The following is a 25,692-nucleotide window of genomic DNA, read 5'->3' as shown; positions in this document are numbered from 1 at the left end:
ACCGAAGCTACTGATCGATCAGTCAGCATATTTTGCAAAGTTATTATAATATCTCAGAAACTCAGAATAAAAAAGCTTACAATCAAATAAGTATTGGGACACAGTCAATTTTTATCACTAGAAAATTGAGCCTTGTATTAGAATGACAAACCATATGCCTCTGGTTCTTTCAGAGAACATATTTAACCTGTTTTTCCTTGTGCTTTCTCTATTCTTTGTTATTTGATATTTAAAGTACAGATGCATTGGCGATTTTTAGAAACCTTTGGAAATGCAAATACAAACTTAAATTTTTATCCATTCAACAATATTTACTTGGAGACAGAATTTTAAAATGGAACACAATACATTTGTCCATGTTCCAGTTTTAATGTGCCACACCCTCAATTCTAATGTAATCTATCATAGAATCAAGTGATATGAGCCTTAGATATTTTCCAACTTTCTCCCTTGCTTTTCTGTGATTTAATATATAACTTTAAGACACACAAAAAAGGGGGCAAATAAGAAATGGAGCTTTATATTTTTGCAAACTACAACACTAAAACACAGTGGCTTCTTTAATTCATTCACACAGGATGCTTATTTAGTAAAATTAAATATCTGCCTATGAACATCAGAAAAGTAATTTGAAAAGAAAGCTTAGAACAAGGCAAATGGGAGGGGGGCGGTGGGGAGGGAAGCTGGTCTCAGAACCCATTGTGCCATACCTGACTATAACATGTGATATTCAAACGAATGTTCACACGCCTTACATCAAAGAAATGAAACAAAAATATTCAGCTATATTATACAAAATTTTTTTTTACATAAAACATCATAAATCTTGGACAGATTTACTATATCTGAATTCTAAAAAGTTGCCTATAGAATGGTGCTGGGATTCTGTTCTCTGCTTGCTTTTAGGCAGTGCTGTTGCTTAAAAGTTGACACCAGGCACAATATTTTAAAACAAAGTCAACAAGCAAGGAGCAGTAAGTGGATTTGAGCTTTCCCAGATGTCAGTCCTGAGGATGCTGCAATATTCCCCATTAAAATGTGTAAAGCTATGAGGCGGATTCTGATGCCTGAGAGAGTGGGTGACTTGACATGCACTTATATGACTGTAATAATGGCAAACAGTGCTGTTTTCTCTTCCTCAAACAACACTGTTTTAATAAATTTAAAGAACACTCCAGTTCTTAGACAAACATCAGAAATAATATTTAACAGTTAAAAAAACAGGTATCACATTCTAAAAATGCCCAAATTTCCGTTTACCTTCAGATAAAATATGCAGCAGCCCAATGCCATAAAGCTTGTTAACTTATTCTGAGAACTAGAAAGTATATGAACATACAAATTTTACCTTCGTTGAATATATGCCATATGTCATTCACCTCTTCCTTTTGGCCTCTCACTGCCAAAGTTCCAAATGGCATGCGTTTTAACAAGACAATGCTGAGGAAAGCAGCATTTCTGATCATCTGAACTGGCAGCTCAAAACAGATACCACTCCTTTTACAAAGGGAACAAAAGGTGAAGGGTGTGTGAAATTTGGGCAGTGGGCTAAAAGGGAAACCGTGCACATGAAATTTGGGTTACCATGCCCCAAGTGTGTGCGCCACCCAAAACATAACACAATTACCTACTTCAACAGAGCTACTACCAACATTTACTAAAACCACATTAAAAATACACAGGATAATGAATAGTTTGAAAGAGTGCATTTGGAAGCAGAGAGAACCCAATTACACACCTTCCTGCAACAGAGTGCCTCGATCATACACAAAATAAACTTAAGCTGTTTACAATGTTTCCCAATTTTTTTATTTTTTCCCTCTACATTTAACTATTAAAAAAGTTTATTAATAAATGGGCTCCTCTGTGGTTCATATACAATCATAAGTGAACTTTAAATTCCATTTTATACAAACATCTCGAAAAATATTGGGAGTGAAGTATGGTAGGAAATATTGCTCACATTGCTAATTAACATGCGTATATGAAAGGAGGAAAATGTTTTGTTAGTGCATATACCTCCAGAGCAGAAAACCCACCCAAAACAAAAGATCTAAAATAAAACATACAGTAGCTGATTACAAAAAAAGGTAATGTCCACAAAATTAAGTTTTTCATGCTATTCTACTTTCCAGTACTATGCTTCAGGTAATCAATTTGCATGGCTAGATGTTGGATGCTTGAGGTATATAAGAAGGGATACCTGCATGTTGAGGAAAATCTGTCATCTTAAGGGTTGTTTCTTTTTGTTTATTCTGGTACTTTAACATTTTTAAAAGTATTATATTTACATCAAACTTCACTGAACTACAATGACATTCCAATTACAACAGATGACAAACAACGCCTCTATAACTAGGCACTTTTAAAAGGGAGTTTAGGCTTTACAGAACCCTTCTGCTAATGCAATCCCATATATGATAGTACATCATCCCACCACCCTCATCCCACTAAAATTACCCTTTGGGGAAATATTATCTCATATAGCCTGATTAATTTACTATGGAAGAAATTAGCATAAAATGACCAAAGTAAATGCATCATTTAAGACTAATAAAACAGCCTACGATGTCAGGTTTAAGAGGAGACAAATTGTTTATATTTAAAACTAATTAAATAATTTAAATTTGACCTGTACTTTATATATTAGTGAGACACAAATATAGGCTATTTTCTTTTAAAAATTCATTCACATAATGGAAAATTTCTTGTTTATTAAAAATATCACATTTTGAGACTAGAAACAGTAAAGTGCATGAAAAGTTTAAAATATAAATTTCAGAAAACTCTTATAGCAGCAAAAAAGCAGAATAAAGAAAAACTTAAAAACACAGACACAACCTTTTCCTGTGCCATAATTAACATCAAGTAGCCAACCAATTTTTCCCCCAGAAAATGATATTACGTTCACTGCCTTTTGAGTCACAGATTTTTCAACTGGCCCCTCTGACAAAAAAGGATTCCAACATATCTAAAGGCATCAACAGCTGGGAATAAACCAGTAGCTTCTTAATTCAACCCTGACAGACAATGAAAACAAAGATTAAAAGCATACAATGGCCATTTGGCAGCTAGAGTCAGGAAAAATTATGCAAGGTTTTCAACTACTGTCCCATATTTGTTCTCTCTCTTCCCCAAATCCTTTCCACTGCCACCTCAAAAAACCAAAACCAACAAGCCACATAACCTACTTTGGGAAACATGAAATATTTGTATGGTTTTTCCCTTCTGAAACGTTGATCAGGGTTTTTTCATTTAAGAGTTTTGGGGGTTTTTTTCTTTTTTAACATTTGACTGTAACAGCAAAAATAATATAGATCATATAATATCTGTTTTTCCAGCACAACCAGACAGAAAAGAAGGGTGAATAGGAATAATGAAAAATACTAGACACTAATTTTGTGGGCATCCTAAACATACCAAATTCTATTTTAAAGATGTGTGGCAGTATAAGTTAAATGTTGTTTCCCTATAAATAAACTGGAAAGACAGGCTTAGAATATTTCTAAGGTTACAACTAATAGGGGGACAAAAAAAAAAAGTGATTCCTCAGAAAAACAAACAAATAAACAAAAACAAAAAGAAAACACCAACCAGCATTTGGCCAAGAAATGGTCATGTGGTGTTAAATGCTTGATTTTGAAAGCATATTGTGCAACCATCTTTAGTTTCTCAAATTTTCTTATTATGGCTAGAGGCTATATCATAGCTTATATACAGATCAAGCAAATTTAAGTGCTCTGTTAGTGTGCAAATGACTTGGGAAGCCAAAAATCAGTTTGTGATAAAGAAACATAAATTTAAGAAAGTGTTCCCTGCAAGGCATGCCATCATTCAGTTTAAAATCTTATAGTTTTAAAAAGTTGCCTTTTACAGAAATGGCTCATTTGAAACCAAAAGAAAGCATTTGGTTTGGAAAAACATCCTGTTTTGGGGCCTCCAATTGGTAAGTTATCAATTATGAATGCAGACTCATAATGCAAAGAAAGTCCAATTTAAAAACATGTTAAATTAAAATTTTGGAAAGAGAGTAATACTTTGGTTCCAGCCCTAGTGCCAAATGATACCAATATGCACAAAAATGTACAAAGTCTTATAGCAAACACATAATGAAAGGAACCTGAAGAAGCAGCTTAAGGATGGCCATACTTCACTCCTACATACTTTGATTTACAACTGTACAGGTCCATAGCAACAGATCCCCGTCTTTACGGGGCAGTACTCCACTACCTCCGATTAGGCAAGTGAACACCATTGACAAGAGGCAGGAGTGGAGGGTGGAGTTCAAGTTGTGTTAACAGTGAGAAGTGGTCTGAAGGGATATGAGGGTGTGGACACCCAGTGATGTTGTTCTCAACCAGCCATTGAGGATCTAAAGGCCCCAGGACACCAAGCACGTTCATATGAGTCTTGGAATAGAAAATGTAGTCAATCACGCCCTGGAAAGAGATTGGAGATTGGAAAAAAAGAAAAATATATGCTTAGAAACAAGAAAAAAATCAAGATATATAAAGAACAATCCATAATTTGTAAAAGCCAAATAACTGAGTAACCTGACTTCTGGTACCGGTTGTCTTAACAGTGAGTCAAATAAGGCTCAAGTCTTCAAAGGGTATTACATGAAATAGAGGTGGCTCAATAAGGAAACAGCACTTTAATGGAATCATAAAACCTTGCATTTGTGCGTAAGTTGATAAACTGAAAACTAGATACACCAAATCATGTCTAGTCATCTTTAGAATTGGCCTGCTTGGTTAAGTAAAATTTAATATAGCAGTATAAATATAATGGAAACTGTACGAATTCTATCAGTTACACTAAGTAGACAATAGGATATTTATATAAATACACATTTAGTGAAAAGGTATGACCCACATCTTTTATAATAATTGGCATTATTTTCATTTACATATCAAGATATCCAAACACACCTAAATGAAGCCCTAGGAAAGCATGTTTTCAGATTTGCTAATCCTACCTAGGTTCAGCTTTCCCAGATTTGCTACACAAATATGAAATACTGCACACAGTTACTTGTTCTAATTTGTTCTTTAAAATACTCATTATCACAACTCCTGGTATATGTGTAAATTCTGGATTTCCTTGCTGCATAACGATAACTAAACAAAAATCATTCAGCAGGGACCCATATATATCAGTTCTCTCTCTCTCTCAGAGCTAGATGATTTATCTGATCAGTACGTCTAAAAACCAGTGGGCCTTTATTGTCCCAGGCAGTGTATGTAAGAGAGCAAAATTAAATTTCTTCCTATCTAGTTCCTATCCACATCAAGAGAGCTTGGAATGAAATGGGCTTTTTAAAAAATTATGAAAGAATTTTTATAAAATTTCAGAGACAATCACTTCAGTTTGCTGATTTTCATTTGCCAAAGACCAAAATAGTCCTTCTTTTAAAAGATAACACCTTATCCAACCTTAACTTTACCACAAACTAAGGAAGCTACTTGAGTCCAGGGAACTGCAAGTCCAAATAGGAAATGATATGATCACAAGCTATTAATTCTTCATTTTGGTTAATTCTTAGTTTTACAGTGAATACTTTAGGAAAAGAGTTAACAAGGGTCAGAGTGGTTTTACCTTCCCTTGAGACCACCTTTTGCTTCAACTATAAAGTAAACAAAGTAAAAAATAAAACAAACTCAATCACTTATGTTGAACAAAACCTGTATCTTATCTCTTTATTAGAGTGCCATCATGAACATCAGCTGCTAGAGTTTTTGCAAATGTAGGCTCCAAGAAAGATGTTAAACACTCCAGAAAGTAAGATGCATTTAATGGGGGGCATCACTTATAACTATTTTCTTGGTTTAAAACATCCAGAGTAAGAACTCTTATCAAAACCCTGCAAGGTTACATCTGTGAATTTGCCCAAATATTTGTACATAATGCATATACGGGGAGGGATCCCTAACTTTGATCATATTTATAAAGAAGATTAGAGACTAATGATTCTTAACCTTTTTTTGGTTTAGTTTTTTAAAAAGACAATAATGAGGGAAAATAGTCATATTAGTAAAGACTATATTGTATATGTCTATAGAACCGTATTTAAGAAAAAAGCAAAAACAATGAAAACATTATGAGCTAGCATTATGCTACGTTTTATTTTTTAAAAGAATGTGAGAAATCATAAATTTCATAATATAACGGAGAAAGGTTTAGTACTTGATGTAATGGGAAAGCTGTCCTTCCTCCTTTCATTAAATGACTCCGGCACACCTCTTACACTGGGGGCTGGGGATGGAGTGAGGCACAGCAGGTTTAAGCTGTTAATTAAACATACCTGGTCTGCAAATGTTGAGAAAGGAATAATTCTCCTAACTGCTTATCCTTCAGTCCACTCCAAATTAGTTCTAGATTCAATGAATCTAAGTTCCAAACATCACTTTTCTACATTTCTTTTATTCAATAACCAAGAAAGTAAACAAATGCTATGTAAACAAAATTTAACACCTCACTGGTACAATGGCAGGATACTGTATTTAGATCTATATTTAATGCTGATCACACATGACATTTTATATTTGATGTTACCTATCTTTTATTCTGAGTGCCTCCAATATTAGAATAGCATTAATTATGTAAAATATTTGTATAAAACTGAAAAGTCCATTCTTTATTACTTGGACTAAAGGCTCAATTCTCTCTAGTCAGCTGTGTCCTTAGTTCATTCTCTGGCCAACATTCCTTCCCATCTATTTCACCCTCTCATCCCATCCATCTATCCAGCCAGCCTATTTATCTTCTCATATATACATCTCACCCACCAATTTATAGCTCTGTCCTCCTCTCATCCCATCCCATACATCCAAACTTCAAACACTTTCTGAGGCAGGCATTTCTAGTTCTCTACCTGTACTTTTTTGGATAATGAAAATGGTTCAACAAGATTTTTGATTCAATTATTAACATGTAAGATCTTTTGAAGAAATATCAATAAAGAATTTTAAACTAATTCAGATGACTGAGGAAGATGATTTTTGGTTTATGGACAAGAAAAAATAACCCTTAAAAAAGTCTAGGTGATGGCCAGGCGCGGTGGCTCACGCCTATAATCTTAGCACTCTGGGAGGCCGAGGTGGGCGGATCGTTTGAGCTCAGGAGTTCGAGACCAGCCTGAGCAAGAGCGAGACCCCATCTCTACTAAAAATAGAAAGAAATGATCTGGACAGCTAAAATTATATATATAGAAAAAAATTAGCCGGGCATGGTGGCACATGCCTGTAGTCCTAGCTACTCGGGAGGCTGAGGCAGAAGGATTGCTTGAGCCCGGGAGTTTGAGGTTGCTGTGAGCTAGGCTGACGCCACAGCACTCTAGCCAGGGCAACAGAGCGAGACTCTGTCTTTAAAAAAAAAAAAAAAAAAAAAAGTCTAGGTGAGAAAGAAATTTTTTTTTACCTTTTTACCCAAACACATACCAAAACGACAATAATAGCTGTAGAATTACTAGACACTTATTTTGGGGAACTTTATTACAGGTTTTCTGAGTTATGCTGGATGATGTATTATTTATCACTATAGTCACAAGGATAGGATTTAAGCTATAGTAAACTGTGTATCATTAAATCTTAGAGGTGTTCCTTTAAGCTTACATAAGACCAGTAATGTGCTCAAGCCAGATAGTACGGGCTTTCTTAGTACCTCTTCCCAACTCTACGTTAAGCCACAGAAATCAGCAAACACTACAAATCAGGGCTGCTTTTTCCCAGAAAAGCTCATTATTAAATATTTACCAGCACATCATTGCATACGAATGCTTGGATAGAACTACCTCTTCTAATTGGTTAGAGGTTGAATCTATTTTAATATTTTCCAATTTTTTTTTCACTTTATGATCACAAAAGTTGATTAACAATATCAACATACAAATTTCCTTTCTTCCTCTTACTACTTGTTTCTTGGAAAGGAGCTAGCAAACACTAAAAAGGGAAAAAGGTTATTAGAGATGCGAAAGAGCCCATTTCATAAATTTGCTTTGGTATTAAATGCCCTCTAGGCTTCTTATACCAACGCACTTTCTAACATCTGCATTTTTTTCAGGATAATATAAGATTTTAGTATAGATACCTGAAATGCCAGAAAGTCAAACAGAGGTGCAATAGAAGAGCTACAGCTAGAGTAATCAGAAAATTGGCAATGGGAAAGTGATTAAATATAGAAAGACACCACAATCAAGCTTTCTAAAGAATAGCTGGTCCTGTACAACGGGACCAAACCTGTAAGGTTTTTTTTTCTTATTTTGCAAAAAATGTTTTTCTTTTCCTTTTTTAAGCTGGTATGTTCCACTGCCTGGGAATATATTAGTGTGAATACAAGGATATAAAATAGACCTTAAGTATAACCTTCTCTAACCCCATCCCTAAAAGAAAGATATCAAAAGTCCTAAGAAAATTTTGAGAAAAGACTATATAAATGCATTCAAGGTGAGTTTTGCTATATTTGGTGCTGCTTATTTTGGTTCTTGCTGAAAGTTAGGGATGGTATGGACAGGTGGGGATTAACTATATTAATATATACAAGTTGCTTTGAACAGTGCCTGGAACCTGGTAAGCATTTTAGAAGTTTTTGCTGTTATCAATATTACCTGAAATTTGAACAAATGAGGGTTCAAAAGGAATTCTCAAGACAACAACAACCACAAATCCCAACAAACCTCCTTACATTTAGGTGCATATGTTAGCCTAGACATTTTGAGAATCTAAAAATTTCTGCAGATCATACAATTAATCATAAATTAAAAATTTACACATTTCTTGTCACATGCTTATATTTGAAATAATTTCTACATCAGTCCAGAGGCTGCCACTCACTTTGAAATCAAAGGTGTAATTGGTGTAAGGCATCAAGTTATTTTCATAGGCGCTCTTAAGTTGGAAGCCATGTGTGATTCTCCCTTCTGAGCTTCCACTCTTTCCATTGCAGCTGAAGTTCGTAAGACACTCATTGTACCTTAGTTCTTTGAAGTCTTTATGGTTGTCAGCTACTCCTCCATTGCTTAAATATTCCACAACACCTAGTAGAATAAAGAAAAGAGGAACACTACCATTTAGCATTTAGACCTTATATAAGGCTTCACAGCCAAGACCTGTTAGCAGGTGGACCCACCAGGTTCAAAGTGTTTGATTATATTGAGCCATATAAAACTGCCTTTTCTTGCTGCTGTTAAAAAAAAAAAAAAAAAAAAAAAACACCAAGTATCAGCAATTTCATGATTCAACCAAATTAAAGGATATTTGCCTATTTCAAACAAAGTATCAGGATCACCCAAAAATAGCCTTAGTTTTCTCAGTGGTTTTTCAGGCTAAAGATGATTTCCAGGACCTAGGGTGGCATTCACCAGAAAGGCCTTGATCCTAAATGTTTTTGAAAAATTATTCCAAACCACTATCTCCTTAGTATTTCCCTATTCTATGCAGTCAATCAACAACTTTGGGAAAATATAAACAGAGCACACATAATAAAAAATCAAAACAGATTTTGCATCTTCAACATTTCAATGTCTAGTGATAGTAGCTAGACAGTATCATTATTTTGAGCTAGAGTGAGTTTTCTCAGTCTGACACTATAAAGAACATTATATGCCAGAGGTATATGTCTAAATGTGTCTAAAAAGCTAAAGAAAATAGCAACATCCAAAAAAGTGCACTGCTTCCACTGAATTAGCAAATTTGAAAAATGTGTCAAAATTCTATGATGATGATGATTAGTGAACACTGCTAAGAGTCATCTTTTTCTATTTGTAACAAGAAATGAGAGCAAGATATAATGAATGAGTGATAAATGCAGTATCAGCATTGTGCATATTTTGATACCTCAAAAGGAGGTACCATTTATCTAGTATTTACTACATGCCAGGCACTATGCTAAGTGCTTTACATACTTAAATTTTCTCAAACAACTCTATGAAGTGAATAATATCATTATCCTCTTACTTAAAATGAGGAACTTAGTCACAGACTGCATAGCTGGTAAGTGGCAGAACCAGGATCCAACCCTGATAGGCTGGGGCTCCAGAGTCAACTCACTATGCTGTGCTGTCAAATGACAGTTAATTAGCTTAAACAATCAAATAAAATAGGAGGAAAACTTGCACTTGAAAGCAATTCAACTCAAAAAGGGATTAAGAAAGGAAAATGTGGTTAAGGTGTCAAGTGGGCTAGGGGTTGAAGATAAACATTTGTAAACAATGATTTCAGCATTTATTTGCTAAGGAGAAAAAGATGTTCTCCAGATCAGTGACTTTTTTTTAATATCCCCGGTCTAGGCATTTGGATTATATTTATTGTTGAATGATCATTTGAAATAATTTCAAATAGCCCAATAGTGATAACATACAAAATTCATAATATGCTTTGGTATTAGCAAAAGAATAACACTTCAATGTTTTACATTTGAAAATTAATATCTAAAATAAAAAAAGTTCAGACATAAAGTAGCTTAGAAGTACTTAAGAAGTAATATGAAATGCTAGGAGAATTCTGATAATTCTTCTGTACCCAATAACAGTATTCAAGTATCGCTTAACAAATTCACTTAAAAGTGGCCAAAGTTATTAAATTGTATAGCTACCCATGATGAATATTTTCTGGTTGCCCCTTCATGTCACCCTTCTCCACTACACTCTTGTGCCTCAGGAGGCTGACCTTTATTGCAGCAACTGCAAATCCCTGCCCGCCTCTTGCTTCTAGTTGGATTTGGTCAATAGGCAGCACTGGCAGGAGATTAGAGGACAGAGCAGAGTGGGGTGAGGTATATACTCCCCTGGCTCCCTTGTTGGTTTGCCAGGGATTGACTGACTGCATCATTCAATTCAAAGCCATTCCTCCTATTATGTGGCCCTCTTCTACAACCGTATTTTTTACAAGTTCTGTCTGATGACAGCTCCCAACACTTTCTCTTTTAGGTATAGGGGTGGTAAAGGGATCCTAACTTCCCTAGTAGCAGAGTACTGCATCATTTATTGTTTTATTTCCTTTAACCTGGCTCATACCTTTGGAAATAGCTTCTTTATTAAATTTTGCTCAATTACCCCATGTGCCACCCCTGGGATTCTTACCGATATACTCCCTAATTTAGAAGGGAAATACTCTACTGAAAAGTTAGGAGCTAGCTAGTCTCTGAACTAAGAGTAAATTGAAAGCAATAAGGAAAAGATGTTATAAATACCTGAATCTGGCAATGAGTTAAGATCTGCACATAGCACCAGCGGGATGGAATTAGGATCTGCAGTTGGGCTGCCAGGCCTACTAGAGGCTTTCTCCAGAATGTTTTTAACCTCTGAGACAAACATCATGGTCTGGATAAGTTTCACATCAGAATACTCTGGGTCCCAATGCATGTGGGCATTTGCCACTATAAGCAGCTGTTTGTCTGCAGCATGAATAGGCTTCATACCTAAATTTAAACATTACAAAAAGAAGATAAAGTTATGCTTTATGTTTCAAGAAAAGTGGTATCTTAAGGTTTTCTCAAAAAGATCCATAGCTACTACTTTATTCTTTTCCATGAATTTATAACTTCCATCTCATAAAGTAGTTCTTAGAAGTCAGGGCTGAGATTCTGGTAATCTTAATACGGGAATTATTCTTCTAGATCAAGTTGGCCAACTGTAGCCCATGGGCTAAATCTGGCCCACATGTTTTTGTAGAGCCTATATGAGCTAAGGATGGTTTTAAATTTTTAAAGGGTCCTATGAAGAAAAAAAAAAATAGTGTGATAAGAGACTGTATTTGACCCATAGAGCCTAAAATACAGTATTTACTATCTGGCCCTTTACAGAAAAAGTTTGCTGACCCCTGTTCTACATGCCCAAGTTATATCATGATTTAATTAACATTTGATTATAACAGCTTGCATTTGCTGAGTTCTTAAACAAGCACTTTTTTAAAAAAATTTCAATTGATTTAGGGGTATAAGCAGTTTTTTCTTACATGGATGAATGGTATAGTATAATGGAGTCAGAGTTTTTAGCATACCTATCAACTGAATAGTGTACATTGTACCCAATAGGTAATTTCTCATCCCTCATCCCCCTTCCTCCCTCCTTCTGAGCCTCCAATGTCCATTATAACAATATCTGTCATTTAAATATCACAGTAGGCTGGGCGTGGTGGCTCACACCTATAATCCTAGCACTCTGGGAGGCCGAGGCGGGTGGATCGCTCGAGGTCAGGAGTTTGAGACCAGCCTGAGCAAGAGCTAGACCCCGTCTCTACTAAAAATAGAAAGAAATTAGCTGGCCACCTAAAAATATATATAGAAAAAATTAGCTGGGCATGGTGGCGCATGCCTGTAGTCCCAGCTACTCGGGAGGCTGAGGCAGTAGGATCACTTAAGCCTAGGAGTCTGAGGTTGCTGTGAGCCAGTCTGACGCCACGGCACTCTAGCCTGGGCAACAAAGCAAGACTCTGTCTCAAAAATAAATAAATAAATAAATAGATAAAATCACAATAACGTAGTGAGGCAGGTTTTCAATTATTTGAGTTACCTAAACCTTAATTTAAATTCTTCCTCTTGCCCAATATTCATTTGCCTTGCATTTACGCATAACAGTGATGGGTCAGTAGTAAATGGCAGTAACACTATATTAATCTATACGAAATAAGGAAGTGAATTTGCTACCTAAACAAATTCATACCCTACACTTAAAATTATTTTTAAAATGAGAATTAGAGCATAGTATGCTCTCAAAGTCCGAACACTTATGTTGTAGACCTGGTTTTATTACTAATTATTTTGTACGGTCTTGGGCCAGTCATTTAACATTTTTGGTACTCAGGTTCATTTGGAAAATCAGCTATTCAACTAGAAGATCTCTAAGTTTACTTTTTTCCCTAAAATCTATGTTTTTTAATTCTGTCAAAATAAACATCAACATAGTACTTTCCAAATGGTGGACAGGATAATACATTAAAAATTGTGAAAATTAAGCATAATGTAGTTAGTTAACATGTACTGACAGAGAAAGATGCCCATAAAATATTCAAGGCATAAAGCCCGGTATGCGTGGTAAGATACCCTTTGAATAAAATTATATATATATATATTCTATACGTTAGTATCTGTACAGAGAAATGAACAAGAGCTATTCCTATAGAGTATGAATGAGATGAGGGGTCTCTCACTTTTTACTTTATATACTTTTGGACTGTTGGAATATCAGTGAACACAAATTTTTCTATTTAAAGTTTTATAGAAATGTCACTCAAAATTTTCTACTGAGGCCGGGCGCGGTGGCTCACGCCTGTAATCCTAGCACTCTGGGAGGCCGAGGCGGGTGGATCGCTCAAGGTCAGGAGTTCGAGACCAGCCTGAGCAATGAGCAAGACCTCGTCTCTACTAAAAATAGAAAGAAATTATCTGGCCAACTAAAATATATATAGAAAAAAAAATTAGCCGGGCATGGTGGCGCATGCCTGTAGTCCCAGCTACTCGGGAGGCTGAGGCAGTAGGATTGCTTAAGCCCAGGTGTTTGAGGTTGCTGTGAGCTAGGCTGACGCCACGGCACTCACTCTAGCCTGGGCAACAAAGCGACACTCTGTCTCAAAAAAAAAAAAAAAAAAAAAAAAAAAAAAAAATTTCTACTGAAATATAAACTCGAGAAAATAACCTAATTTTCTAAGTCTGCTATTTTGATAAAATCAAGTTTCTTTCTAGTCTTACCAAGCTACAATTATTTTCAATGGTGAGACAACAAGTAACTGAAGTATCTGTTATATGTGACAGAAGTCACTTTTAAAGCAATTTGATCATAAGATAAATACTTGCAGCCAAAATCTGTCTTTTTTTTCTAGAAGTTTTATAGTGTCACTTTTGGCTGTAGATTAAAAATTTGTCCTTACAAAAGGGCCATAAGCATTTCCCATATTATTAAATTCCCCTTCTAGGAATACAAGAGATACTTATCTCAGAATGTGAAAGTGTCTATTGTATAATTTCGAATTACTCTTCTGCAAATTAAAGGGGAGTTAAATTAAAAAAAAAAATTCAATCTTCACAATACCAAAAAAAAAAAAAAAACCCTTTAAGAATAGGATTGGAAATGACATAAAAAGTGATAAAATGGAGAGCTAAAAAAAGGAAGAAAATTCAAAATTTCATATCAAAGACTGATTGTCTTTGATGATGGGGAGGAGAGGTTTGAATGATGGGGAAAGGAGGTTTGATATATATGCATGGTCTGAACAATTCAAATCAATACTCAAGGCAAAAAAAATCTTTTCTTCTGCAAAAAGTACAGGGGGAAAAAAATGGCCTAATGTGGTCTCACCCTCTTCTTGCTCTTTGCTTAATAATACACTAGTAAATAACGAAATGCTTTAAGGCAGGCAATAGGAAGGGTAAAAAAAAAAAAAAAAAGGTCTGGATAATAACGCTAAGTACATAATGAGTTTCTGACTCTGAAGAAAGCTATAAATAATCTAAAATGCTGGGGAAAAAGTACCACGTAGATAAAAGATCCTGTTCTTGCTCTTACCCTGACAATGACTGAGATATATTAATAACAAAGAAACTAGAGAAAAAGTGTCAAGTACTTAACCTTGAAGACAAAAGATTCACACTCAAGAAGCTAAAAATATGGCTCAAAAGAGGAACAAGTCATCATAATTTCTAAATTCAGCCTAACTAAAATATTCCCCAGTTCAAAGAACCTTTTTGAATTAATGGTATATCCAAAAAAAAACTACACAGATTACATGGCAAATAAAAAAGACTGTGCTAGGGATCAGAGAATAGCAAAAAAAAAAAGCAAATCTCAAGAAGTATATGATGCTTTACACAGTTAGTGCTATTTTCCTGCCCATCTCCCTTAACTTTCCTCAAAAGACAAGAAAATAATTTTGCAATAAATAACAGCAAGATTCTCTTCATTTGTTTTGAGATGGGAAAACCTGGCATGATGTTTATTTTTAGTACGAATATTTTAAATTGCACTCACTTGCTCCAAATAGTTCTTTGTGGACCTCTAATACCACAGCAACACCAATGTTATCTTTTGTCATCACTCTGTTCAGCATTGCTTCAGATCCGTCTGAATTAGCCATTGCCACTTGGTTAAATTCCACTGTATGCTTCTGCACCAATGTAAATCTAAAAGGAATAATGCATTATTACGACCTTAGGTACTTGGATATAATGCTAAAAGACATTAAATGAAGGGGGACACAAGATACAGACATCATTCATTGTCATTTTCTAGCTGCAAGGGACCATGTGATATATTAATAGCTTTGGCCAATAAGATGTAAGAAGTCTGATTACTGTAAAAATTTCCTTGGAGGCCCCGCCTACCAAAGATGGCATATATGTCCCTTTGCTCATTTACACCTTTGCTCCTTTCAGCAAGTGCCTGGAGGAATAACCATCTTGTGACCATGTAGTAAGAAGCAGGAAGGCAAAAGCCAACCTTCTAAAAATGAGGAAGCCACTGAACCCGTTCTGGACTGCCTATCACTGTATGACTTCTTGTGTGAGAAAATTATCCCCCCTCATTTGTTTAAGCTACTGCTGGAATTCTCTGGTATTTAAAGGTAGACAGACTCTTAACCGAGTCAGCAAGTTAATGAAGGAAAACAGAATAAAATCTATCTATCCTGTTTGCAGTTTTGTTCCCACCACATCAAGAGATTTGTCAAGAAAATACAGGGACACACACTTCTCAGCTAAGGAGTAACAGCTTTTCCCACCTAGTTTTTGTTAGAAAGCTGCAGTTGTGTGTAAGTGTTCAGTGAGACAGATTCTGCAAGATGAAGAAATGGCTCTCCCTGTAATTATAGCTTCTGTGCTAACAGTATTTTATTTCCTTAGTGCCAAATCATAAAGTATTATAGAGTTGTAGGATTTAATAGAATTAATCTAGCACTGACATTTAATAGCAGTGTGCCTTGGTCAAGCCATTTAACCTCTTTCAGCCCAATTTTATAAATTTTGTGAAATATTTATAAATGATCAAAATCTAAATATAAGACGTTCATTGGGGTGAAATGAAGAAAAGACATCTTTGTTCTCCTAACAGTTCCTGCTCCCTACTTTCCTCCTACCTTTGAAAACAGAAGCATGTGCACATCCCTTCAAAAATATTGACTCACTAAGCAGCAAGATGCGGTGCTAGATGAATAACATTCCCTCCCTCCCCCACTCCAATTCTGCATGTCTCAGATGTGCTGAGAAGTGTAAAGGGCTGGGTCATGTACCTAGTTCTAACCCAGAGTGCTTAAAGGGAGTATAGTTTCTACCTTCTGAAGAGGTGATCTTTAAGGTGAAATATGAAAGGTGAGAAGTTATCAAGGTGAAGAATGGGATTAAGAGCATTCCAGGTAAAAGGAAGAAACGAACGGTCCTGAGATAGAAAAGAGCTTTGTAAGTTTATGGGTTAAAAAAAACATAAGTGATGTTGGAGATGAGAGGAAGAGGAATGACTAAAGGTTCTAAGCCAGGACACGATATTATTTGATATATTTTTTTTAAAATCACTTTAGTTGCTTTGTGGAGAATAGATTACAAGGGACAAAATGGGAATTGGGAGCCAATTAAAAAGTTTCTGAGGTTATTTGAATGAGAATTGATAGTGACATGGGCAAAGGCAAGAGAAATAAAGAGGAGTGAGCAGATTCAAAATATGTTCTACAGATAGGACTGACCATCCTGGATATTAGACTTCTGCAAATACTTTTAAGCAGTGGAATATCTTTTTCAAATAATTTCTGGTGAGATTCCCATAAATAAAACAGAACAAAGCCATATTATATTAGAATAAATCAATCACTGAAAACAATCAACCTGTTTTAATGAATATAAAAAAACTGAAATTAGAGGGCACAGATGATAATTACAGCCTTATAATTCGTCTCAGTACCCAACTGATTGCTGTATTTTGTTTTGGATACAAAGTATTAATAAAAATCCTGATTCACACAGATATAAGTGAAAAATAACTGGACTTGCACTCTGAAAAAGCAAGCAGGCAGGCAAAAACTTGATTTAGAGGTCTGCACCAAAACGACTAAGCACTTCAGGAACATGTTAATGAGTTCCAAAATGTTAAAATTTGGTATTTGAAACATCTGAGTGAACATGTACTTTTAAATTATAGTTCAATTGTTTGTATTTAATTTTTGTGATATCTTCCAAATATTCACAGAACTTCTAAGGCTAATTTATAGGAACCTAGAATTCTGTAGGACAGTCTAAAAATCATGCTGAATAGTAATATTTTTAGTATTGAAATTTTACTTCTACCAAAATCAGGTCATTCTTTTTGGGGGAGGAGGGAAAGGACTGTAAAGAAATGTCTTCCTTAACTAAAATTTGCTTCCCTGTATCTGTCCGATTTCTTCCATTAAATCTAGATCTTTTCTTTAAAAGAATAGAGAATTCCACATGACACAACTTTAAATATCTGACAATAGATGTCAATGCTCTCCCACCTCCAATCTTCTCCAAAAAAGAAATGATCAAGTCCTTACATGATATGTGGTGAGTTGTTCATTTGAAAAACTCAAGTTTACCCAAAGGTACAGTATCAACTGGGCACAAATGAACTACTGTCTTCTTCAGTTTTTATTTGTATTTTTGTTAATAAAGACTAAAGTTGTACTTTGGAGACAGCCATATTAATTATAAGCCAAATAGGAACTTTAATAATATACATCTCAAAGTTTGGGTGTTTTTTGGTCTTAAATCAGGTCTCCTCAGCCCTATGTCTATAGGTGCTTAAAAACAAAAAAGTGGGGGAAATGATTTTACTAAGTTAAATATGTTTATTATAGAGAGATGAAAACAAAGAAAAATATAAGAAAACTAAAAGACAATTATAACATTAACACCTCCACTAACGAGTCAATATATTTCCCCAGACTTTTCTCTACACATGTGCACTCAAATATTTTTACATAGTGAGGATAAAACTCTGTAAGTTTATATTTTGGTTTACTAATAAACATTCTATCAGGGACATTTCCCTATAATATTAAATATTCTTTGAAATTTTTATGACTGCTTTATAGTCCACTACATAGATTCACCATAATCTACTTAACTATTCTGTGTTGGACATTTAAATTACTTCTGATATGAGCTATTATAACTAATGACAATAATGAAAATTTATGCATATAAATATTTTTCTGTATTCTCAGCTGATTTTCTTATCCCTCCCTTCTTTTTCTGCCTTCGATTAAGAATCTAAGAACAGCAAATTTTAGCTGTTATCATTTCACAAGCTTCTGCTCTTTAGTTCACCTATTCAGATATTAATTGAAACTTCATTCTATTTTTTTAAATTTTTACAGATACGTAAAATAGTTGTATATATTTATGGGGTACATGTGATCATTCTAACAGATTAAATATCTGCCATTTTTGGACATTTATAAATGTTATATGCATGTATTCTATCTTCTCTCACATAATTAAAATTCTCAGTAGGACAGAATAATAAACATAATAATAAAGCTACTATTGAGGATCTACCCAGTATCAAGATCTGTGATAGGTACTTTATATGTAAAGTCCTAAAATGTGCACATGGACATATATTGCCCAGATTCCTCATCAATCCTTCAGGGATTGCTTTTGTTGAAAAGAGCTGCCTACTCAAGATCACACACTTCTGGGAGCACCCACATCCAATTACAGACCAAAAGCAAAAGATAAAGGTCCAAGGATGTTGGCCCCTGTGATTTAATTCTCACAGGCCACATCAGCTCTGGAGCTCCCTGTGGGGTCATCAGTCCTGCAACACAACTCCACATCTCCCTGTGTCCAATTCTGCTTCCTCCCCTTCCTTTCCACAGGTGTTCCTGATAAACTCCTAACACCAAACTATCTCAGAGTCTTCTTTCTGGAGAATCTAAATTATAACAGGAGGTATTACTATTGCCATCACAAAGATAAGGAAAACTAAGGCTGGGCAGGTATTTCATTTTGAAAAATGGGATAGCTCATTCATCTCCAAAATCCTTGAACTTTTCCTATAATACAATATACTTAACAGTTTACTTACCTATGCCAGTTGTCTAATCAAATGAAAATCTAATGATCTTTTGCAAGATCATTAATAATACCATGAGATCTAATTATCTTCATTTGGAACTCTAACTAGTTAAGGCAGTTTAGTGACTCTCTAGGCTTATTAATCTTAACCTCTTGATTTGCCAATCTCCTCTTCACCTGGTCTTAGTGTTTCCACTTAAAGATAATTCTTCTCAATAGAGATCATACAAGATAGAAATTGTATGGTTCTTTTTTTCTTGATCGATTAATGATTACATAATCACTAATCCTAAACAGAGTACGTATGACATAACTAACATTCCCTTCCTTCCCCTCTGTCCTCTAGGGGACAGAGTCTCACTCTCTCAGGGTTTTAATACTTCAACTGCACCAAGAGGTGAAGAACCAAGAAGATAGTTGAAAACTAAGGAACCAAAGATAGTTTCTTCTTTCTAGTAAACAAGAGTATAAATATACTTCTTGAATCTTAAGACTTTCTCAGATATTGCGCTTTTAAAAGAATGAGATTTCCAGTATTAATGCTGATAGCTGTAGTATCCTACAATTTATCTTGTTTCTGCATTTACTATATATTAATATATATTTCTAATACATTTGTAGATTAATAAAACGTGGTATCTGTATACCATAGAGTACTATTCGGCTGTAAGAAACAATGATGATATAGCACCTCTTGTATCATCATGGATAGAGCTGGAACCCATTCTTCTAAGTGAAGTCTCCCAAGAATGGAAAACTAAGCACCACATGTACTCACCATCAAATTGGTTTTAACTGATCAACACCTAAGTGCACATATGGGAATAACATTCATCGGGCAGATGGGAGCTGGGAGGAGGGGATGAGTATATACCTACATAATGAATGCGATGCGCACCATCTGGGGGATGGACATGCTTGAAGCTCTGACTAGGGGGTGGGGGGCGGGGAGGGCAAGGGCAATATGTGACCTAAACATTTGTACCCCCATAATATGCTGAAATAAAAAATAAAATCCCAAAAAATATCTATTTATAATGCATTTATAATATAGTAAGAAATAATTATCCATATTCTACCCAAACTTTACCTTCACAATGCTACTTCTTACTTTCCCTTCCCACACAAACCAAATGTAATCCACTGTGCTACTTTCCTTCTCACAGATTTCCATACAGGTAACATTTTGAAATATTGAGATCTTCCTTCCTTCTTTCTATTAGATGTTTATTTTGAATAAGACATACTGGTTTATAGTTACTCTTCAGTCATTAATACAAGCCACCAAGTCTTAGTATACATAAAATCTTAAACTTGTCTCTCTTTCAATACTTTTATTCATCTATTATTCATACTCTAAGGCTGGTACACAGATGCTATAAGCATCCTTCCTGATGCTATTAGCATTATTCCTGAAGCTGTTTTATTCTAACAATTCTTCTGTATATTTGCCTTTTGAAAAATCTAAACAAAAGGTCAAATGAGTATAAGAAACAACATATATAGTGAAGATTGATATGACAAAAAAAACCCTTCTTATATGATTTGTTAAAGATTATTAGGTTGAATGTTTCATATGAAGGAAGAACATGTCCAAAACAGCCCTTCAAACAAAGACATAACTCAATTTCTTACCAACTTATGGTCTAAAGTAATTTTATGGGCTGTGATGTGATTACATTAATGCTAGAGAGGGGAAAGTGAATGCCAACTATGAGAAACTAAAACCATCTATAGGACTTAAACACCACCCTCTATTTGTAAAGCTCTTTTAACCACTGAGCAAGTGCACATTATTTATCATTTTAGTCCCATAAGAAACTTCTAAAGTGTAACAGTTATTATCATCCATATTTGAAAGGCAAAGAAACTGGAGCACAAGGCTATAATTTTATGATCCAGATTGAATTAATGGGAAAGTGAGCATTAGAATCCAGAAATCAAAATCTCATTTAAGAAAAAAAATCATATAAACAAATCCTAAATGCAACCACCACGTATAACATAGGAAATTGGTAACTGAGAGACCACTAATATGGGAGCATCACAATAGGTCATTTTGAAACGATAATATAACCTTTTGGAATGATACTATAACCTCTGAATGCCCTGTTTCCAAGACAAAACTACCTGTACTATTATGGGAAGAAAAAGCAAGGACATGACCCTACCTGGTCTCTGAGACTGAAAGCACGTTAGAAAGTAGAGGCAATACAGCAAGAACTACGCACCATAACAACCTAAGTGTCCAGTCCTATGATGGGAGACTGCCAATTCACAGTGCAATGGTTACACTGTTCTTAGTTGCCATTCTCATCTTTCCCTTTCTTATGGATTTGAAATAAAGTATGATCAGAAGATCAGAACTGCTAACCTCAGAAACAGCAACTAAGTCAGGTATCTAGGTATGCTTTCATCTCCATTTTTTCCCACTTTGGATTTCTTCTAGTATATCTGTCTATATGACAAAACATGGCAAAAAAGAAATTTAAATTCTGAGTCTAAAATATTTATCTGTAATAATTCGGTTTCTATATACACATATACATACAAAATCCATATATGTATACATGTATTTAATAAAATGCTTTGGACTGTAGATAATACTTGTTGAAATACAGGACAAAGCAAAAGCTGACTTCTGGTATTTTATCAATCAAAATTCTATTTTCTAGATTTTCTATGCATCTAACTATCAAAAAATGATATTCATAATGACAACCAAAATGTGCTGCCAAATCTTGAGGTAGCTTCTGAATTCCCCCAAATTAAATTAAAATAGAATACTATGATTTAAAGAATATATTAGTGTACTCTAATTCTCTGAATATTGGTAACCTGTTATCCTAGCCTTTACTAAACGATACTTTATCCTTTCATCATGATGGATAAGAGATTTATATTAGAGATTTTGCTAGAAATAGTAACTATTATAATTTCTATTTATTGTTACCTACTGTGTACCACTATTGCCCACACATGATTAAACAATCATCAAAGAAGATTAGGAATTATCAGATACTCTAGTTTTAGAAGAATGAGACTTTGAGAATGAGTACAGAGAATCGAAGTACTCATCTACAGCTATATTTAACTTTGCTAGCTTTATAAACTATATTCAAAAATGGTCTTACAAGGTAAAGATATACACATGAGGAAATAGGTCCAGAAAGGGTGACTCATTCAAGATTATACAGCTAAATATTAGGTTATTAAGTATGAAATGTTCGATTTCCTTAAGTACTAAGTTTGACAGTCGATATCTCTGACATTTCACTTTGACACTTCATTTCATTTTTATTGTGAAGGTAGATCCTCATTCTTTTAAATACACTGTTTGGCTTGTGATTATCTGTCAAATTTAGAGCAATTTTTGTGAAACCATGAATAAATCAAAAATTCGTGTTATTTTCGAGTTCCACTATGAGTTCCATAGTGGAACCAATGAAGCACAGACAGCTCAATGAAGTGTTTGGGAAGGATGTGGTTAATGAACCCCCACAGTACATCTCCGTTCTGGTGATTTTAATCTTGAAAATGAGCCATGTGGGCAACCTGAGACCAAGGTGGATAATGATGAACTGAAAGCTGCAGTGGAAGTGAATCCATCTCAACCTACATGTGTGTAGTAGCAGCAAGGTTTGACATTAACTATTCCAACAACATTGGACCATTTAAAACAAATCGGCAAAGTAAAGAAGCTGGACAAAGGTGAGTCCCGCATGAATTAAATGAGTATCACAAGAGAAATCATCTCAAAGCTTGTCTTTCTTTGCTGTCAAGACATAAGGGTGAACCATTTCTGCACTGTATTGTTAGGATGATAAAAAAATGTGTTAGTGTGATGAAAAATGGATTCTTTTTGACAATTGCAAGCATTCAGCACAATGGTTAGATAAAGATGAAGTGCTGAAACACAGTTTAACACCGAATATTCATTTAAAAAAGCTAATAGTGGCTGGGCACAGTGGCTCACGCCTGTAATCCTAGCACTCTGGGAGGCCGAGGTGGGTGGATCGCTCGAGGTCAGGAGTTCAAGACCAGCCTGAGCAAGAGCGAGACCCCGTCTCTACTAAAAATAGAAAGAAATTATCTGGCCAACTAAAATATATATATAGAAAAAGTTAGCCGGGCATGGTGGCACATGCCTGTAGTCCCAGCTACTCGGGAGGCTGAGGCAGTAGGATCGCTTGAGCCCAGGAGTTTGAGGTTACTGTGAGCTAGGCTAACGCCATGGCACTCACTCTAGCCCAGGCAACAGAGTAAGACTCTGTCTCAAAAAAAAAAAAAAAAAAAAAAACTAATGGTGTCTGGTGGTCCAGCACTGATATTACCCACTACAGCTCCAGGAAACTTGGTCAATCCATGATGGCAGATGCTACTGCAACCAAGTGGATGAAATGATGAAGATACTTGCGAATAAGCAGCTGAGACTGGTCAAGAGAAACAGGCCAATCTTCTTGCAAGACAAGTCTCAACAACATATTGCACAAAGAACACTGCTCAAACTACAGAGGCGTTCATTGAAAACTCTCTGTCATCCACCATATTGACCAGACCTTGCACCAACTGACTAGCACTTCTTCCAGGCTTTGGACCACTTCTTGCAAGGAATAATATTCAATTCTCAGCAAGCTGTGGAAAACACTTTTCACGATTTCATTGCCCCTCGCTCTCCAGGCCTCTTCACTGCTGGCATAAACAAGCTACCGTTAAGATGGCAAAACTGTGCTGACAGTTTATGTGCATACTTTAATTGTACTGCTTCTTGTTTGAGATGTAATAAACTAAACTTCTGATCTGAAATTGAACATTTCATATTTAATGACCTCAATAAATAGGAGAAATAACTGGCTTCAAAATTCACTCTTTTCTTTGCATTTTCTCTCCAATCTGAAGAAAGAATAAAGGCAGGATGTGTACTTTGTGTTAAATTCCAAATAGTTTGGCTTTGGACAGGTGGCTAACATGTCATGGATAAATGTTTGGTACTGAGACAGAGGGTGGTTTTATTCTTTTTTTTTTTTTTTTTTTTTTGAGACACAGTCTCACTCTGTTGCCCGGGCTAGAGTACCGTGGCGTCAGCCTTGTTCACAGCAACCTCAAACTCCTAGGCTCAAGCAATCCTTCTGCCTCAGCCTCCCGAGTAGCTGGGACTACAGGCATGCGCCACCATGCCCAGCTAATTTTTTCTATATATATTTTTAGTTGTCCAGCTAATTTCTTTCTATTTTTAGTAGAGACGGGGTCTCGTTCTTGCTCAGGCTGGTCTCGAACTCCTGAACTCAAACAATCCACCTGCCTCGGCCTCCCAGAGTGCTAGGATTACAGGCATGAGCCACCGCACCCGGCCAAGGGTGGTTTTATTCTATCATAGGAGGTATAGTCCTATCATTCCAAGAAAGAGGTTCAGAAGAGGTATAATGTAATAATGTATCGCACCCAAAGTCTTCATCTGTTGCCAGGTCCATGTTACTATTTAGGAAAGAGGAATTGAGGAAGGAAGAAAAACAGATGATGCATCTAAGTATTTCCTATGTATTCACTACTTAACTAGTTCAGAGTATTTTTAATAATTTTACAATATCCAATGTTTAAAGTTTGCTAGGTAATAGTTATGATTCTTACTTCAAAACCTTAACTACCTCTAGTAAATTACCAAGGAATTTTAGATTTTTTCCCTCTCAAAATTGTGGGGGGAATAATAAAAATCTTCCATATTATCTTGAAAAAAGCAATGGTAAATGGAAAAAGAGCTTGATGTTAGATATCTCAATGTTATCAATGCATTTTTTTTTTTTTAAATTATGGTGCTTCGAGGAAGTTTGTATATGAAGCCAGGTAACAAATGTCAAATTCAAGACAGTTTTCCAAATTACATAATCTTATAAGAGGTAATATGGGAAGCTCAAACGAGAAGCCTAAAGATTTGGTATATCACAGTGGTTAAAAGCACTGACTATGAAATCAGACTACTGTGTAACTTGGACAAGTTAATTAACTTGTCTATGTCATGGTTTCCACATCTATAAAAATGAGGAAAAAGATCCATACCTACCCTCAGAGGGTTGCTTTAAAATTAAATAACACAGAAAAAAATGGTAAGTAAGACAATCCATATAAATAATTACAAAAGACCTGATATGTGGTAAACACACTAGGAGTATAGTCATGTGCCATATTACAATGTTTGGGTCAAAGACAAACTACATATACGACAGTGGTCCCATAAATTATAATGGAGCTGAAAAATTCCTATTGCCTAGTGATGCTGTAGCCACCATAATATCATAGCACAATGCATTACCTTTTCTATGTTTAGATATGTTAAGATATACAAATACCATTGGTGTTACAATTGCCTACAATATTCAGTACAATAACAAGCTATACAGGTTTGTAGCCTACGCTATACCATACAGCCTAGGTGTATAGTAGGCTATACTATCATCTAGGTTTGTGTAAGGACACTCTATGACGTTTACACAATGACAAAAATCACCTAACAATGCATTTCTCAGAATGTATCCCCATAGGTGAGAGACATGTAACCAAAATAGCAATTGTTATTCTAAAACTCGTGAAAAATTACCAAACCACTAGAAGAACTTAGTATATTCTGATTTTGAATACTACAGGCTGTGCACTAGTTAACCAAAATGTGAATATCGCTACTAA

At 35.2% G+C, this 25,692-nt stretch overlaps 1 protein-coding gene across 1 annotated transcript in view; it reads right to left on the bottom strand.

Moving 5' to 3' along the window:
- Positions 1–3,658: 3,658 nt before the first annotated feature.
- Positions 3,659–25,692, bottom strand: part of CNOT6L (CCR4-NOT transcription complex subunit 6 like) — an 87,845-nt gene continuing 65,811 nt past the window's right edge. Inside the window, exons 9-12 of the mRNA XM_069457112.1 lie at positions 14,960–15,111; positions 11,188–11,415; positions 8,832–9,034; positions 3,659–4,439 (exon numbers count right to left, since the gene is read on the bottom strand). Of these exons, the coding sequence (XP_069313213.1) occupies positions 4,227–4,439; positions 8,832–9,034; positions 11,188–11,415; positions 14,960–15,111 (796 nt within the window). The 3' untranslated portion in view covers positions 3,659–4,226. The remainder of the gene's footprint in view (positions 4,440–8,831; positions 9,035–11,187; positions 11,416–14,959; positions 15,112–25,692) is intronic.

This window comes from Eulemur rufifrons, chromosome 24 (assembly GCF_041146395.1).
Source record: "Eulemur rufifrons isolate Redbay chromosome 24, OSU_ERuf_1, whole genome shotgun sequence".
NCBI classification, from domain to species: Eukaryota; Metazoa; Chordata; class Mammalia; order Primates; family Lemuridae; genus Eulemur; species Eulemur rufifrons.
Note: the sequence above shows the minus strand (reverse complement) of the source record. Positions and strands in the feature narration are given on the sequence as shown.